General features: G+C 41.2%; 1 protein-coding gene and 1 long non-coding RNA gene across 8 annotated transcripts in view; one reads left to right on the top strand and one right to left on the bottom strand.

The window, feature by feature from the left end:
* Positions 1-1,176: 1,176 nt before the first annotated feature.
* LOC137376441 (uncharacterized) lies at positions 1,177-11,073 on the bottom strand. Of its 2 annotated transcripts, none has more exons than XR_010976218.1 (3): positions 10,841-11,073; positions 4,951-5,349; positions 1,177-3,189 (listed from the first exon to the last, which is right to left on the bottom strand). It is a non-coding gene; the product is annotated as an uncharacterized lncRNA (long non-coding RNA). The 2 variants fall into 2 exon arrangements; XR_010976219.1 differs by having other exon boundaries at positions 10,904-11,073.
* The window catches only part of angel2 (angel homolog 2 (Drosophila)), a 56,301-nt gene continuing 47,841 nt past the window's right edge, over positions 10,822-19,281 (top strand). Inside the window, exons 1-3 of one of the 6 annotated variants that reach the window (XM_068045010.1) lie at positions 10,822-11,102; positions 12,061-12,167; positions 16,140-16,669. In XM_068045010.1, the coding sequence (XP_067901111.1) occupies positions 12,103-12,167; positions 16,140-16,669 (595 nt within the window). In that variant the 5' untranslated portion in view covers positions 10,822-11,102; positions 12,061-12,102. Of the gene's footprint in view, positions 11,103-11,402; positions 11,618-11,678; positions 11,845-12,060; positions 12,168-16,139; positions 16,670-19,281 lie in introns of those variants that run through there. The other 5 variants (XM_068045014.1, XM_068045009.1, XM_068045011.1 and 2 more) reach the window with 5 other exon arrangements.

Genomic DNA, 19,281 nt, shown 5'->3' with positions numbered 1-19,281 from the left:
TCCACTGTTCCCTGAAGGTGGCAACGCAGGTAAATAGAGTGGTCAAGAAGGCATACGGCATGCTTTCCTTCATCGGACGGGGCATTGAGTACAAGAGTTGGCAGGTCATGTTACAGTTGTATAGGACTTTGGTTCGGCCACATTTGGAATACTGCGTACAGTTCTGGTCGCCACATTATCAAAAGGATGTGGATGCTTTGGAGAGGGTGCAGAGGAGGTTCACCAGGATGTTGCCTGGTATGGAGGGCACTAGCTATGAAGAGAGGTTGAGCAGATTAGGATTATTTTCATTAGAAAGACGGAGGTTGAGGGGGGACCTGATTGAGGTGTACAAAATCATGAGAGGTATAGACAGGGTGGATAGCAAGAGGCTTTTTCCCCAGAGTGGGGGTTTCAATTACTAGAGGACACGAGTTCAAAGTGAAAGGGGAAAAGTTTAGGGGGGATATGCGTGGAAAGTTCTTTACGCAGAGGGTGGTGGGCACCTGGAACGCATTGCCAGCGGAGGTGGTAGATGCGGGCACGATGGAGTCTTTTAAGATGTATCTAGACAGATACATGAATGGGCAGGAAGAAAAGAGATACAGAACCTTAGAAAATAGGCGACATGTTTAGAGAGAGGATCTGGATCGGCGCAGGCTTGGAGGGCCGAAGGGCCTGTTCCTGTGCTGTAATTATCTTTGTTCTTTGTTTGTTCAGTGAGGGTGTACACATTTTCTGTTATGTCATCAGCAAAATACAGATCTGTATACTTATAGTCAATGTCTAGACTGATCCCAAATCCAATTTTTTTATTGTTGTCATCATGATGTAGTTAACACCCACTACTAGCCACACCCCTAGCCTAGCTGTTCCATTACAGCTACAACACTGGTATCTACTTGGCAATGTGGAAAATTGCCAAGGTGTGTCCTGTCCACAAAAGCAGGACAAATTCAAGCTGGCCAATTACTACCCTGTCGGTCTATACTCATTCATCTGTAAAGTGATGGAGATTATCGTTGACAGTGCTGTCAAGCGGCACTTACTCAGCAACGACCTCATCGATGCTCAGTTTGGGTTTTGCCAGTACCACTAAGCTCCAGACCTCATTCGAGTCTTGGTCCAACATGCACAAAAGAGCTGAACTCCAGAGGTGAGGTGAGAGTGATACCCGTGACATCAATGCAGCATTTGACAAAGTGTGGCACCAAGGAGCCCTAGCAAAACTGGAGTCAATGGGAATCAGGGGAAAACTCTCCACTGGTTGGACTCATGCCTGATCCAAAGAAGATGGTTGCGGTTGTTGGAGGCCAATCATCTCAGTCCCAGGTCATCACTGCTGGAATTCCTCAGGGTCGTGTCCCAGACACTACCATCTTCAGCTACTTCATCAATGACCTTCCCTCCATCATAAGATCAGAGGTGGGAATGTTCACTTTTGATTGCACAGTGTTCAGTATCATGAGCAACTCTTCATATACTGAAGCAGTCTGTGCCAGCATGCAGTAAGATCTGGACAACATTCAAGCATGGGCTGATAAGTGGCAAGTAATATTCACATCACACAAGTGCAAGACAATGACCATCTCCAAAAAGAGAGAATCTAACCAATTCCCCTTGATATTCAACAGCATTACCATCACAGAATTCTCCACCACCAACTTCCTGGGGGTTACCATAAACCAGAAACTTAACTGGACCAGCCATATTAATACTGTGGCTACAAGAACAGGTCAGAGGCTGGGAATTCTGTGGTAATTAACTCACCTCCTGACTCCTCAGAGCCTGTCCACCATCTACAAGGCACAAGTCAGTAGCGTAATGGAATACTCTCCACTTGCCTGGGTGAGTACTGCTCCAATAACACTCAAGAAACTCAACCACTACTCGAGACAAAGCAATATTCGACAGCACCTTCCAAACCTGCAACCTCTACCACCCAGAACAACAAGGACGGCAGACGTATGACCACACCACCACCTGCAAATTCCCCTCCAACTCACACACCTACCTTACTTGGAACTATATCACCATTCCTTCACTGTTGCTGGGTAAAAAAACTGAAACTCTCTCCCTAACAGCAGTGTGGGTGTACCTATACCATATGGTCTACAGCGGTTCAAGGAGGCGGCTCACCATCAGCACCTTCTCGAGAGAAATTAGGGATTGGCAATAAATGCTGGTCTTGCCAGAGATGCTCACATCCCCAATTTTTTTTTTAAAACCTGGCAAGAATAACATTGTGTGGACAGCAGCCTGATGTACTCCTGCATTAAACGCAAAAGGCTCAGAAAGCTTTCTGTTAACAGAGACCCGGCTCCTTATGTGGGCATAATCTCTCTTTTTAATGGCATGATTTGATAAGGAAGTCATAGGTACTCTCATTCAATGAGTCAAAAGCTTTTATCAAATCATTGTAGGCACCATATAGTGGTAACATTTGTTTGAATTGTTTGCATGCTGTAGTGTAAATAGCTGTTCAGTGGTGGACCTATTCTCTATGAAGCCAATTGTTTGTGGTGTCTGTCTCTCGGAGGGATTTTAATGCAAGCAAGTGTCAGCCAAGCGAATACTTTAACTACCATTGACAGTAGGGCAATACTCCTATATCTACTGTCATCTGTTTTGGATCCCTTGTCATTGTAAAAATACATGAGGTTGCCTTGGTGCTATTAGTAAAAAATAGTTTCATTAGTCCATACTTCAGTAAATAGTTGGTGCCTTCATCAGCTTTTTTCAGGAGTTCAGGAATGATGCCACATAAGCACGGTACTTTTCCATTCTTCGATTTGGTTAAGACTTCTTTAATCTCCTCTTAGGTGGGGAGTTCACTAGATACCAACGTATCAATTCTTGCATTTTTGGTTCTATTGAAGAGCTTCTGAGCTGCAAACATGGGTATGGGATGTGAAAAGCTCATAGTTATACTCCCACCATCACTCTAGTTGATCATTATGATCGGTCAACAGGTCTCCATTGGAGGCTGGTTTTGGGCCACTTGATAGCTGGATGTCTTTTGCCACAGTCTACACATAATTTCATGCCTATTTTTTCATGTTGTTATGCTATACCTCTGTTTCTGCCTCTTCTGATGGCCATGTCAGGTAGAGCTTCTTTAATGGCTCTTTTAATGGTTTTCTTTTTCTGTCATCTTAGCTCCCTGAGCTGCGGATCCGGGTTGAGTTTTGCCTCGAGTCTTGTTACCTTCTAGCAAAAAAAAAATCATTACGATTAGGTCTGTGAATGCAGGACCAAGAAATTGTGTGAAGGCTGGGCATACCCCCTACCTTTATCATCCAAGTCTGTTTCTGGGTCATCACCACCTTCATAATTTTCACATTTGTCAGACTTATTTGGAGAAACAACAGAGAAAAAAATGTTTTTCCAATGTTCATTTAAATATTTCCAATTAATTTTGCCTCACTTATTAAGGGGTCGAGAGAAATAGGAGGGGGCCAAGGTTTGATCTTACGGGAACACTAGTGATAATGGTGCAGGTCGGCGAGTTAGTAAATAGAGAACATAAATTTAAGATTAACACCAAAATAATGAAGTGGGAGGTTAGGATAAATTAGGATTGTTTGGACACAGAGGGCTAGAAATTGGTTTGCATTTGATATTGGGCCTCAGGCGAGCTACAGACACCTGCTGAGAATCCCCAGGCAGCTCACCCGTGAAGAAGATTTGAATTTCAGGCTGCTGTATCTTTCAAGAGAAGTGGAAGTGATTGGGAGGGAGGAGGTAACCAGGAGAGGGAGGGAGGCATTGGAAGGGGGAAAATGGTGGCTGGCAGCAGCCCAAGGTCATGGAAGGGGTACATCTGCACCCCAAACACCACATTCAAGTAACTATTTTTTTTTTAAACTGTTTTTTAAATGTAGACCTCGTCTTGCTGAATGTAGCCAACCAGCCTGGGTTCAGGGCAGTCAAATTTTACAAAGGGGGCCTCAAGCAGGCATGTAGCCTCATAGTTGCACTTGCAAAGGACCCTTGCCTATATTGTAATCCATTTGCCACAGTTTTGTCCGTTCACTTATTCTATTAGAATCTCTTTGTAATTTTATGCTTCCATCTACACTGCTTACAATGCCACCTATCTTTGTGTCACCTTTGGTATATGTGGCTTTTTATCCCTTCATCTAAGTCAGTAATAGTGATACAGAGAATAGTTGAGGCCCCAGCACAGATCCCTGTGGGATACCACAAGCCACATCCTAACAATTAGAGTAACCATTATCCCTACTTTCTGTCTCTTGCCGCTCACTCAATCTCCTAACCAGGTTAATAATCTACCCTCAATTCAATGAGTTTTAACTTTAACTAACAGGCCCTTATGAGAAATTTTATTGAATGCCTTCTGGAAGTCCACATAAATAACATCCATAGCCATTCCCCTCGCCATTACTTTAGTCACCTCTTCAAAAAATTCAGTCAGATTTGTCAGGCATGATCTACCCTTTACAAATCCATGCTGGCTCTCTCTGGTCAGCTGTGAAATTTGAAGGTATTCAGTCACTCTATCTTTAGTTGTAGACTCCAGCAATTTCCTGATAACAGATGTTAGGCTAACCGGTCTATAATTCCCTGATTTCCCTCTTTCACCTTTCGTAAATAGCAGAGTGACATCTACAATTTTTCAAGCTAAAGAAACTGTTCCTGAATTGAGAGAACATCGATCATCATAATTAGGGCATCCACAATATTCTCACCTCCTACCTTTAAATCCCTGGGATGAAAAACATGTAGTCCTTGGAATTTGTCACACTTAAAGCCATTATTTTTTCCCTTACTGTCAATTTGCTAATGTTAATTTTGGTGAGTTCCCATCCCTGATTCAGTATTACTGTCCTTTTATTTGCTCATGGGATGTGAGCGTCAATGGCAAGGTCAGCATTTCTTGCTCATCCCTAATTACCCTTGAGAAGGTGGTGGTGTTTAGCTTGCATGTAGTCCTGTTTTGTAGCTTACCAGGTTGGTACTTCATTTTAGGGTATGCCTGATGCTGTTCCTGGCGTGCTTTCCTGCTTTCCTCGTTGAACCAGGGTTGATCCTTACTTTATGGTAACGGTCGAGTAAGGGATAGCCAAGCCCTGAGATTACAGATTGTGGTTGAATACAGTTCTGCTGCTGCCGATGACGCACAGTGTCTCATGGATGCCCAGCTTTAAGCTGCTAGATCTGTTCGGAATCTATCCCATTTAGCACGGTGGTAGTGCCACACCACACAATGGAGCTTCATCTCCATAGGGAGTGTGCGGTGGTCACTCCAGCCAATATTGTCATGCACAAATGCATCTGCGACAGGTAGATTGGTCAGGACAAGGTCAAGTAGGTTTTTCCCTCTTTACTTGGCTTCCTCATCCTCGCCTGTAAATAATGATGCAAAATAATTATTTAACATGTTTGCGATTTCTTTAATTTATATCGCCATTGTCAGCTTTTAAAGGCCTGCATTTCTCTTAACCACCCTCTTTTTCCCAATATAATTGTAAATGTTTTTGTGTCGATTTTGATATTACTTGCAAGTTTCTTTACATGCTCCCTTTTTGTAACTCTTACTGTTTTGTCACCCTCTGCTGTTCTTACATTCCCCCCACCACCACCAACCCCCCACCATTCGCCATGATCTGTGCTACTTTTTGCACTTTTGTATGCTTTTTCTTTTAGTTTTATGTTGTCCCTTACCTCTTTTGTTATCCCCCCAGGTTATTTTTTAGAAAGTAGAGCTCTTACCCTTAGGATATAGACTGGTCCTGTATCACGTGAAATTGCTTTCTTTCTTCAAAATATATTTGATTCATAAAATTTTTTAAAACACATTGCATAACAGTTTAATTTTGACATTACATAAAGTGCATTACAGATCAGTTTCTTTCAGTACAGTACATGAAGTGCCTCACTACACTTGCCATTACAGATTATATTTACAGTGTAATATGAAAGGCACAATTCAACATGGTGGCTCCTCATCAGACCCCTTTCCTATCCTGAGTGGCGTGAAACAGGGCTGTGTTCTCGCACCCACACTTTTTGGGATTTTCTTCTCCCTGCTGCTTTCACATGCGTTCAAGTCCTCTGAAGAAGGAATTTTCCTCCACACAAGATCAGGGGCAGGTTGTTCAACCTTGCCCGTCTAAGAGCGAAGTCCAAAGTACGGAAAGTCCTCATCAGGGAACTCCTCTTTGCTGACGATGCTGCTTTAACATCTCACACTGAAGAATGCCTGCAGAGTCTCATCGACAGGTTTGCGGCTGCCTGCAATGAATTTGGCCTAACCATCAGCCTCAAGAAAACGAACATCATGGGGCAGGACGTCAGAAATGCTCCATCCATCAATATTGGCGACCACGCTCTGGAAGTGGTTCAAGAGTTCACCTACCTAGGCTGAACTATCACCAGTAACCTGTCTCTAGATGCAGAAATCAACAAGCACATGGGTAAGGCTTCCACTGCTATGTCCAGACTGGCCAAGAGAGTGTGGGAAAATGGCGCACTGACACGGAACACAAAAGTCCGAGTGTATCAGGCCTGTGTCCTCAGTACCTTGCTCTATGGCAGCGAGGTCTGGACAACGTATGCCAGCCAAGAGCGACGTCTCAATTCATTCCATCTTCGCTGCCTCCGGAGAATACTTGGCATCAGGTGGCAGGACCGTATCTCCAACACAGAAGTCCTCGAGGCGGCCAACATCCCCAGCTTGTACACACTACTGAGTCAGCGGCGCTTGAGATGGCTTGGCCATGTGAGCCACATGGAAGATGGCAGGACCCCCAAAGACACATTGTACAGCGAGCTCGCCACTGGTATCAGACCCACTGGCCGTCGACGTCTCGGCTTTAAAGACGTCTGCAAACGCGACATGAAATCCTGTGATATTGATCACAAGTCATGGGAGTCAGTTGCCAGCGTTCGCCAGAGCTGGCGGGCAGCCATAAAGACAGGGCTAAAATGTGGCGAGTCGAAGAGACTTAGTAGTTGGCAGGAAAAAAGACAGAGGCGCAAGGGGAGAGCCAACTGTGCAACAGCCCCGACAAACAAATTTCTCTGCAGCACCTGTGGAAGAGCCTGTCACTCTAGAATTGGCCTTTATAGCCACTCCAGGCGCTGCTTCACAAACCACTGACCACCTCCATTGTCTCTCGAGATAAGGAGGCCCAAAAGAACATTTACATTTCCTCTCAAACATTCTCTGGTGCATACAGCCCGAGGGGTTTTACACGTTCTCCAGCCCCTCATTATACTAGGGCAGGCGGGCCTTTCCCCATTGAGCCTTTACAGAAACTGCCCCAAGCTTTAGTGCATCCGTCAGCATGTAGTCCTGGACCTAGGAATGTGCCAGTCTGCAACACTCAGTCCAGTCGTTGACAGCTCTTTGCACTGGAAGACCCACAGGTTTTGGGCAGAACAAAGTGCGTCTTTCACCGAGTTGATGATTCCCCAGCAGCAATTGATGTTTATCTTGGTGTGTGCCCCTGGGAACATTACGATCTTTTTTTAACACCTCCCACTGACCATCTGTTGTTTTATTCGTTAGCAGATTTACCCAGTTTACTGTCAACAGTCTCTGTCTCATCACATTGAAGTCAGCTTTACCTAAATCTTGAATTTTAGTAGCTTGACGTTAGAAGTTTGAAGGGTGTTCTAATTAAGGTTTTTAAAATGAAAATGGATTCAATAGGACTGATACAAAAAAACTATTTCCTCTTGTGGGGGAATCCAGAACAAGAAGCACTATGTTAAAATTAGACCTAGGTTATTCAGAAGTGAAGCACTACTCTGGAGGGTAGAACTAAGGAAGTCATCATACGAACATATAAACATACAGGAATAGGCCACTTGGCCCCTCAAGCCTGCTCCACCATTCAACAAGATCATGGCTGATCTGATTGTAACCTCAACTCCACATTCCGACCTACCCCCAATAACCTTTCACCCCCTTATCAAGAATCTATCTACCTCTGCCTTAAAAATATTCAAAACTCTGCTTCCACTGTCTTTTGAGAGAGTTCCAAAGACTCATGACCCTCAGAGAAAAAAATTTCTCATCTCTGCCTTAAATGGGCAACTCCATATTTTTAAACAGTGACCCCCTAGTTCTAGATTCTCCCACAAGAGGAAACATCCTTTCCACATCCACCCTGTCAAGGCCCTTCAGAATCTTATATATTTCAATCAAGTCACCTCTTACTCTTTTAAACTCCAGCAGATACAAGCCTAGCCTGTCCAACCTTTCCTCATAAGACAACCTGCCAATTCCAGGTATTAGTCTAGTAAATCTTCACTGAACTGCTTTCAACGCATTTACATCCTTCTTTAAATAAGTAGACCAATACTGTACACAGTATTCCAGATGTGGTCTCACCAATGCCCTGTATAACGGAAGCATAACCTCCCTACTTTTGCATTCAATTCCCTCGCAATAAACAATAACATTCTATTAGCTTTCCTAATTACATGCTGTACCTGCATGCTAACCTTTTGCGAATCATGAACTAGGACACCAAGATCCCTGTTTCTCAGAGCTCTGAAATATCTCACTATTTAGATAATATGCTTTTTTATTCTTCCTGCCAAAATGGACAATTTCACATTTTCCCACTTTATACTCCATTTGCCAGATCTTTGCCCATTCACTTAACCTATCTATATCTCCTTATGTCCTCTTCACAACTTACTTTCCTACCTATCTTTGTCATCAGCAAATTTAGCAACCATACCATTGGTCCCTTCATCCAAGTCATTCATATAAATTGCAAAAGGTTGAGGCTCCAGCACTGATCCCTGTGGCACACCACTCGTTACATCTTTCCAACCAGAAAATGACCCATCTGTGCCTACACTCTGTTTCCTGTTAGCTAGCCAATCCCATATTCATGCCAATATGTTACCCCTTATACCATGAGCTTTTATTTTCTGCAATAACCTTTGATGTGGCACCTCATCAAATGCCTTCTGGAAATCTAAGTACAGTACATCCACCGGTTCCCCTTTATCCACAGCACGTTACTTCTTCAAAGAACTCCAATAAATTGGTTAAACATGATTTCCCTTTCACAAAACAATGTTGACACTGCCTGAGAACCTTGAATTTTTCTAAGTGCCCTGCTATAATGGCTTTAATAATAGCTTCTAACATTTTCCCTATGACAGATGTTAAGCTAGCTGGCCTGTAGTTTCCTGCTTTCTGTCTCCCTTTTTTGAACAAAGGAGTTACATTCGCTATTTTCCAATCTAATGGAACCTTCCCCGAATCTAGGGAATTTTGGAAAATTAAAACCAATGCATCAACTATCTCACTAGCCACTTCTTTTAAGACACTAGGATGAAGTCTATCAGGACCTGAGGATTTGTCAGCCCGCAGCTCCAACAATTTCCTCAGTGCCACTTCCCTGGTGATTATAATTTTCTTGAGTTCCTCCCTTCTTTCCATTTCCCGATTTACAACTATTTCTGTGATGTTACTTGTATTCTCTATAGTGAAGACTGATGCAAAATACCTGTTCGATTCATCTGCCATCTCTTTATTTTCCAATATTAATTCCCCAGACATACTTTCTTTATTTTATTTATTTATTTTATTTAGAGATACAGCACGACAACAGGCCCTTTGGCCCACCGAGTTTGTGCTGACCAACAACTACCCATTTATACTAATCCTACATTAATCCCATATTCCCTACCACATCCCCACCATTCTCCTACCACCTACCTACACTAGGGGCAATTTACAATGGCCAATTTACCTATCAACCTGCAAGTCTTTGGCTGTGGAAGGAAACCGGAGCACCCGGCGGAAACCCACGCGGTCACAGGGAGAACTTGCAAACTCCGCACAAGCAGTACCCAGAACTGAACCCGGGCCGCTGGAGCTGTGAGGCTGCGGTGCTAACCACTGCGCCACTATGCCGCCCAATGCTCACTTTAACTGTTTTCTTTTTTAAATATCTATATAAACTCTTACTATCTGTTTTTATATTTCTAGCTAGCTTTCTCTTGTACTCTAATTTTTCCCTCCTTATTAATCTTTTAGTCATTCTTTTCTGTTTTTTATATTCTGTCCAATGTTCTGACCTGCCACCCATCTTGCGCAATTATATGTTTTTTCTTCAAGTTTGATATTATCTTTAACTTTTTTAGTTAACCATGGATAGTGGGTCCTCCCCTTGGAATTTTTCTTTCTTGTTTCTTATTCTGTGTATTCTGAAATATCCCCTTCGATGTCTGCCACTGCATCTCAATTGATCTATCCCTTAACATAATTTGCCAGTTCACTTTGGCTAGCTCGGCTTTCATGCCCTGATAATTGCCCAGCGATTCCGCAAGGAAGATGTTTGAAAAACTGGCAAAACATGGATTAGGATTTCAGGAGTAGTATTGATGTTTGTCGAACAAAGCAAATGGCCTTTCACCAAATATTGAAATACACTGCAACCTTACAAAAGCTTTTCCTGTTATTTGCTAGTTGGTTCACCGTCAACATTTTAAAACATTATTAATACTGATTTACTCCACTGACTTTTATCATGCATTGTGTTACTTCACTAACCTTTGTTATGCATTAAGCATGACAAGACGAGATTGTAACAGTTGTGGGCAAAATATCTTATTGGGAAGGTTACTAATGCGATTAAGTAAGAATTTAAATCATATACATTTATTATTATAGTCACGTGCATTCGATTGAACTGTGGTCTCACTTAAAAATTAATTTAAATCTTTTGGGCAGAATCGCTTCAAATTGGCATAAACCTATGGTATATTTAAAATAATTCATAACAAAACAAATGGCAGGGTGAGTATTTCAACCATTGCACTTTAAAAACAAATCAAAATAGAATTTAATTATGACTAAGCCTACCGAATTTAACGGAAACGAGTCTGGTGTGTCGGTACAAACGATTGTCTGGTTAATTTTTTATACCTCTCACGAGGTGCATCATCCCCGGGTATTTTTTTAAGACCGTCCTTGTTAGAGAAGGCACCTTTTCAGCAGAGTTGGCATTTTTTGGAAGAACTGGTATTGGTTAATGTAACAAGACTTGGTGAATTGTAACCTCTGCTGAAACGACGAGCGTTACACACTGCGACAACGTTGGCGCAGCAACTATGTACTTCCACATGTAAGTGAATATTAGAACTTAAATCTTATTTATCTTCTGACTTTTAAGTTTATAAAAAAAACTCCTTGATTGTGGTTTTTGTTAAAAGGCCTGAATTTATTACAGTATTTTGATTTATTTTGTTCTGTAAGGCTTTGTCACTTGGTATGTTGCGAGTTTTGTTGTGCGCGTTATCGAACCTCGCGGTGCGCCGTAGGAATGGTAGGCGGATTGGCGCGCATGCGTCTGATGTAGTTTTCGGGCGGCGCCGCCCCGCTGCCCAGAAGTGGTGACTCGGGACTACTGGACTACAGCTCCCAGAATGCTCAGCGTGCGGCAATTGTGCGCTCTCCGCGGCCTTCGAACGCAGGCGGGCGGAGGGAGAAGCGGAGGCCTGGAGTCGGCAATAAGGGGATCGATTGATTGGGCTGTCGTCTGAGGGGTTCAGTTCAACAGCTTAGATTAGTTAATGAGTGGATACCATCACCGATGTCATGGCTTTGAAACGAACACAACAACTTTCTGTTGGTGACATTGTAAGTGACGGTTTGCTGTCTTTAACTTACATCCTGTCGCTCATTATCCATCCCACACTCCTCCGTCATACTTGAAATGTTTACAGCAGAGGATCGACCTTTCTCCTTAAGAATTTAATGTTTAAAAAAAATTCACTGGAAGAATAAGTAATTATTACTAAAGCATTCTGTTTACTGGAACACGGCCGAATACCATTCTTGGAGTGAGAGTGACCCACAGATTTTTGGTAAATTATATCCTTGTGATGCATTTCTGCACAAAAATAAACGCAGCTCAGTTTGAATTTAATTTCCTCACACTTTGTAATCCCACAGTCTTTTTAACAATTAAGACTGATGAAATTGTGTAATTAAATATATTAAATTGTCTAAATTCAATATGTAAAACTACTATAGGTTTTTGTTTTAATTTTTGTTTATATTGTCTTGTGGGTTTGATTCAGTAGCTCCTGGAAGAACAAAGTTTCTGCTGCAGTTCTTGAAGAATGAATGTCAACAGATTCACACCTTTTGGGTACTCTGCTAGGCTGAATACACAGACCTTAAGAGGGTAGGAATTCACTTAGCATTCATATCCACACAAACTAGCATAACTTGCCAAATGGAAAGACCCTATATTAAGTTGGCATAATAGGCTACAATTTTTAGTCCCTACCACATTATTGTATGTTTTCTTTCCTCTTGCGAGTCTTCTGAAATTGTTGAGCTTTGCAGGGCTATGAGTATTGGGTGGAAGTAATCTTGTGATATCTTGTCCAAGATCCCTATGTGGTCCTCGACAGTGAGTGACAGTAAAATGATATGAGACTGAGCTAATGAGTTTTTTTCCCTGAAAAATATACTTTTATTTACGAGAATTTGTAAAGGTACATTACGTAACAGTTCAAATTTAACATTACACAAGTGCTTCACAACACTTGCCATTACAGGCTATATTTACAGCTACATTTCTTGTCAAGTATTCTCTTGTGCATACAGCCTTTTTTCCTAAAAAAAAAAATACTTTTATTCATAAAATTTGTAAAGGTACATTACATAACAGTACACATTTGACTTTACATAAAAGTGCAATACAGATCAGTTTATTTTGCTAGGGTACTACACTCGCTGATTCAGGTTATATTTGCAATATGCATTTACGTTTCACGTCAAACATTCTCTGGTGCTTACAGCCCAAGGGGTTTTGCACGAGGCTGAGTCAATCATATTGACACACTTTTAGGTTGGCATTAGATTTCACATGTATGATGATGACACTCAGCTGTACCTTACCACCACTTCCCTCGACTCCTGCACTGCTGATAAATTATCAGACTGCTTATCCAACATCCAGTATTGGATGAGCAGAAATTTCCTTCATTGTTTTCATTCTCCGCTCCAAACTCTGTTCTCTAGCTACCGACTTCATTCCTCTCCCTGGCAGCAGTCTGAGATTAAGCCAATCTGTTCGCGACTTTCTCACATTTGACCCTGAGATGAGCTTCTGACCTCCTATTCATGCTATCACAAAGGCCACCTATTTCCATCTCCGTAACATCACCCCTCTCTCAGCTCATCTGCTGGTGAAACCCTCATTTGTGCCTTTGTTACCTCTGGATTTGACTATTCCAATGCTGGCTGGTCTCCCACATTCTACTCTCTGGAAACTTGAGGTCATCCAAAATTCTGCTGCCCATGTCTTAATTCACACCGAGTCCTGTTCCCTATCATGCCTGTGCTTGCTGATTTACGTTGGCTTCCAGTCAAGCAACGTCTTGATTTTAAAATTCTCATCCTTGTTTTCAAATCCTTCTGTGGCCTCACCCCTCCCTATCTCTGTAATCTCCTCCAGCCACACAATCTTCCAAGATATCTGTGCTGCTCTAATTCTGGCCTCTTGCACTTCCCCGACTTTAATGCCTCCACCATTGGTGGCTGCGCCTTCAGTTGTCTAGGCACCAAGCTTTGGAAATCCCTCTATACACCTCTCCACCTCATTTTCCTACTTTTAAGAAACTCCTTAAAACCTACCTCTTTGACTTGGCCATTGGTCGTCTGACCTAATAGCTCCTTTTGTGTCTTGGTGCCATACTTTGTTTTATAATGCTCCTGCAAAGTGCCTTGGGACATTTCATTATGTTAAATGTGCTATATAAATATGTTGTTGTTGTACTTTACAGCTGTTGGGGATGGGAATCCCAGCTAACATGCCCTTCTCAATACAACCTTGGACAGTCCTTTTTTTTTCTTCCTCTCACCCTGCAATTTGATCTAGGGGCAGCATGCATTGTTTTAATAAAACTAATATGCAGAATATACAAAAATACACTTTTTGTTAAAGCCAGATTACAAAAATAAACTAATAATGCAGTCACAATAACTTGGTGGTTAAAGCACTTGTGTGATTTCCACAATTACATATTTTGTTTTCTATTATTCAATACAATGGATCTGTACTCCCTATTTAAACATAGCCATGGAGCGTAGCAATTAAAAAAACTGCTTTTTTAAAAAAAAAACTCAGCAGGTTTGGCAGCATCTGCAGAGAGAGAAACAGTGTTAATGTTTTTGCTTGATATTTCATCAGAACTGGAAGTGTAGAAATGTTTCATCACTTCCAAGTTACATATTGGGATTGCATTCATTTTAATTGAATTATCTTTTTTGATCTGAAAATATCATTGTAGGTGTGTTCAGGTAACATGAAAGTCAGAATTTTCTAAAATTAAGCACCGACTTTGCCCCTTAGCTGCATATATGCCCTACTGGTAATTTGGGATCCTTGTTGAACTGAAACCTAGATGGCCTGAATTTTGAAGGCTCTGCTAAGCTGAGCCAGCTGTCACCTAAAAATTAACTTGGATTAAGAAAAGTATAATTGCATATGCATGGACATTTTAAAAATGCTTCAACATTGTTAAAGAAAGAACTTGCATTTATACGGTGCCTTTCACAGCCACAGCATGTCCCAAAGTGCTTCAAAGCCAATTAAGTACTCTTGAAGTGCAGTCACTGATGGAATGTAGGAAACATGGCAGCCAGTTGCACACAGCAAGGCCTCAGATGGCAATCGGGTTTTTTTGATTGGGTACATAAAATGTTGCAATTTAACATCCTAATTGTTTTGTTATGATCCAAGCTCAGTATTTGTATCTAAAGTTTTGGTCATAGCTTATAGTGCATTGTTCTTTTAAATACCTTTTTTGGTCATACAATATGTTCCATGTATAGTGCCTTTCCACCCAAGATTTGGGCACTCTGTTTCTATTATGCAAAGGTCATTAATGAGTTCTATGAATATGATAGGCACCATGGCTATTTCCTTTAGGGCCTTGGGAGTAAAGCCTGGCTTGGGTATAAAACTAAAACCCAACCCTGGCCCAAGTCCTTCAATTTTTTTAAATACCCGACCCGAAAATAACAAATATATTATTGAAACAGAAAAAAAATCATAGATTAAAATGAAAATAATACGAAACAAAACTGTACAGTCCAGCCTGACCCGACCTGGGCCCAAATACTGGACGCAGAATGCAGACCTGACCCCGACACGTAGTCGGGTTCGGTTTGGGTAGCCAGGCTTTACTTGGGAGGATTGGTTTGGTAAATTTAGTAGGCAGCCTTTTTGGAAAAAAAAAGGCAAGTCTGTTTCAATTCAATAAAGTTAAACTAACATCTAAAATCTAAAGGTTTTTTAATTTTTAGAAGGGAGTAGAAATGGGCAAAATTTGACCTTCACTTAGCTGTTTGGAGAAATGCCAAACCTGTAAAAGTGTGTACAAATTTGCTGTATGTTATTTATGTTGAGCCTGGCACCCACATTATGATTAGAGAATTTAAATTTTCTGAAGAGAAATATGCAAAAAGAAGGGGCAAGAAAAGACCATCCTGTCCATCAGTGGTTACACTATCTGTACCATCCTCTTCAATTGTTCATGATGCTTGCTGGCTCCAGGAAGAAGTAAAAGAAAACTTTTAGGATTTTTTTAGGGTTACTTTCAGGAAAATTTGGGGGCTTTGATTCTGATTCCAAAATGCAAATGTGTATTAGCAGCACTTTGTTTTAATTTGATTTCTTGCACTTGCAGTTTTTCTGTTATTTCTATAGTGATCTCTGATCCTTTTCTTCATTTTTGTATTCTCCCTATTTAATCTTCCGGATGAATGCATGCCCTTTAACTTGAGATTTTTCTTTCATGTCCTAATGAAATAGCAAATTTTGAGCAGTGCTATATTATAGCAGATTGATTCAGAAATTAGTTCTTCACAATTTACTTGTACTATACACTGCTATGCAAATCCTTTATAGTAGCTAAACGGGTTAACCACTAGTACAAATGATTTTAAGGTTTCACTGGTCATTTTGAAAAATTACAGTATTTACTACTTTGTTTTCGCAAGTTGACACTTTACTACTTTTACTTGACTTGTATGGATTTTAACCATATTGTTGCATTGCATCTAGACTTAAATTTCACTGCTTCTTGTGAAGAAGAGATGTGCTTCATGAAACATTAAGATTATTTGTGTTTGTGTTTTCTAGCCACCATATGCTTACCCATCATCTGCAGAGCTTGGGCAGGAGCTGCATAGTCCGCTCAGAGGTCCCGCAATGGTTTTGTAAGACCCCAAACGTTTCCTGTCCTCGGTGGTCGTCCAGTTTTGCTCCAGAGACATTGAATCCACGTGGTTTTGGGAGTCCTCTCCCTTTCCATTGGAGGCCACCTTTCCATTGGAGGCCACCTTTCCATTGGAGGCCACCTTTCCATTGGAGGCCACCGTTGATCTTTTATAGTGGTTCATGGACACAAGGCAAATCTTCACACCAAGGTTTAGTTTCTTATTCAATAAATCAATCATCTGGCTGTTCTATGGAGCCAAATGACAATAGACCTCCAGCTAAGCGAAGAAAGCATGATCCAACAAATCAGAAAGAACAGACCCTTTCAGAATCAGATAATACAAATCATGCAACTCAAGACTATACTGGCTTTGTTGCTTTTCCTGGCAATGAAATGGGAAATTCGTGTGTCTCCAGAGTGATTGAAGGTCAAGAAACGAATTTCATAAAAGGTAAAACTGATTAACATTTAATCCCATTAACGTGTTTTGGCATAAAATAGCTCATAGTGAAGGAAAATAATGACTTCAAATAACATCTGAAAACATAGTGGCAAATTTATGAAATAAGTCTGTTTGCTCACAAGAGGGTTGCCTTCTCTTGAGGTGAAACAATAATCAGGGAAAAAAATCAACAGGCACTTGGAGAGATTTGAGTTAATTAGGGAGAGCCAGCATGGATTTGTTAAAGGCACATCATGTTTGACTAACCTAATAACAGAGGTGGTTGATGAAGGGAATGTGACGGATGTTGTCTAGATGGATTTTAAGAAAGGGCATAACTAAAGTTCTAGCCAACACACTTAAGGAGAGTGTGGGGTTCTTTGAGGGGTTGCAGGGAAGATTTACTGGAGTGATTCCAGGGGTGAGGAATTTTAGCTGCAAAGTTAGGTTGGGGAGCTGGGGTTGTTCTACTTGGAGCAGGGGAGATTTGATGGAGGTGTACAAGATTTTGACATGTTTGGATAGGGTAGACAAAGGAAAGCTGTTCCCATTAGATGATAGTACAGGGACAAGGGACACAGATTTAAGGTTTTGGGCAAGAAATGCAGTGGGGGATGTGGGGCAGAACCTGTAATTCGCCTATGAGGGTGGTGGAAGCAGAGACGATGAATGATTTCAAAAGGAAATTGGATGGACACTTGAGGAAAATAAACTTGCAGGCTACAGGGATAGAGCAGGGGAATGGGACTGGTTGGATTGCTCTACAGAGAAACAGCATGGACTCGATGGGCCAAATGGCTGCCTCCTGTGCCATTATGACTACAGTAGGAAATTAAATTATGTTCTGTCCTTCAGTCAAAATTAGGAAACACTCTTATAAGTGGGATTATAAGCTTTTGAGGCTTTGGCAAGGTTTTTTATTTCGCTTTGTTGTAAAAATCTTAAACGAATGTTAAACCTCCCCCACAGTCAATATTTGTTTGGTTATAAAATTGTTATTTCTTTCAAGAAAGAAGCACTAGTACAAGAATGGTCCTGAGTGTGAAGCCCTTCCTGGGTCCTTTTCATAGCATTTCCTGAATTTGGATAAAGCTGGCTAAAAGTGAGGTCTAAATGTGTGTTGGGGTGGGGCGGGGGAAACAAAGTGCTTGCAGATGTTTTCCAAAATACTCTGTCTCCTGACAATGCAGACCAGTGGCCTATGTCATCCCAGGTATCTAGTAGTGGCATCAGCAAACATCTTTCCAAAAACATAAACGTCACTGAATTTAACTATATTAAGAATACCTGCTTAAATATTTTATACAATTTTTTAGACTGATATTGCACTGTGAGTTGCTAACTCCTGCCACGGAGTTTAGTTTTTGTTTATATATTTAGTTTGTATTTCTAGTTGACACAGCAACTATATTGATTTGTGTAAGACCTAATCAGACTTTATTATTTTTGTCCCCTTTTTTTTTGAGGGAAGCTATTTCCACAGGTACCTTTGGGACCACACACCAGTTTTATTTGAATACTACCCCATCTTACCCCTCTTCCCCAAGAAAATGTTATACCAGGTGGATAAAATGGTCCCAATTTTGCTGTAGCAGGGCATCTAATGGTATCGGCCATTGGTTAGATTTGCCTTTGCTTCCTTCAGCTGAAAACCTTTTTGGCCCACTAAGTTGCTGAAAGTGTAAGCTGGTAATGTCACAATGAAAGAAATGGGGCATTTGGGTTCTGAGCAGAAAGGGTTACCAACTATCTCTCTTTAACCAATCAACTTGAAGAATTGAAAAATAACACAAGGACTGAAGTGAAAATTAGAGTGGGTGAATTTAATATTAAATCAGGTGCAGAAAGATAAAGAAAAGAAATATTGGATTGAGAGGGAAAGAGATGAAGGAAGAGTAAAATATGTATGTTTAAAATTTATCATTCTTTAAACCTCCCAATAACAATTAACAACATTTTCATTTATATAGAAGCAAAATACTGCAGATGCTGGAAATCTGAAACAAAAACAAGAAATGCTGGAAATACTCAGCAGGTTCGGCAGCATCTGTGGAGAGAGAAGCAGAGGGTTCTGATGAAGGGTCACTGACCTGAAACATGAACTCTGCTTCTCTCTCCACAGATGCTGCCGGACCTGTTTAGTATTTCCAGCATTTCTTGTTTTAGTTTTATTTTATATAGTGCCTTTAACATAGTAAAACATCCCAAGCACTTAACGAGTGATATCAATAAAAACGTTTTTGACACTGAGTCACAGAAGGAGATATCAAGACAGATGAGCAAAAGCTTGGTTAAAGATGTAGGTTTTAAGGAGCATCATAAAGGATGAAAGAGAAGTTTGTAAGGTGGGGGGAAGTTGCTTTGTGGAAGATCATGGAGGGATTTGAAAACAAGGATGAGAATTTTAAAATCGAGGTGTTATGAACTAAGAGCCAGTGTTAGTCAGTGAGCACAGGGCGATGGGTGAGCGAGACTTGGTGTGAGTTAAATTAAGGCGAGCAGGGTTTTGGATGAGCGCAAGTTAATGTAGGGTAGAAGGTGAGGGGCCAGCAAGCGATCATTGGAATAGTCGAGTCTAGAGCTAACAAAGGCGTGGATGAGGTTCTCAGCAACAGATGAGC

This window comes from Heterodontus francisci, chromosome 13 (genome assembly GCF_036365525.1).
Source record: "Heterodontus francisci isolate sHetFra1 chromosome 13, sHetFra1.hap1, whole genome shotgun sequence".
Lineage (NCBI taxonomy): Eukaryota > Metazoa > Chordata > Chondrichthyes > Heterodontiformes > Heterodontidae > Heterodontus > Heterodontus francisci.
The sequence above is the reverse complement of the archived record's forward strand: the minus strand, read 5'-3'. Positions and strand labels throughout refer to the sequence as shown.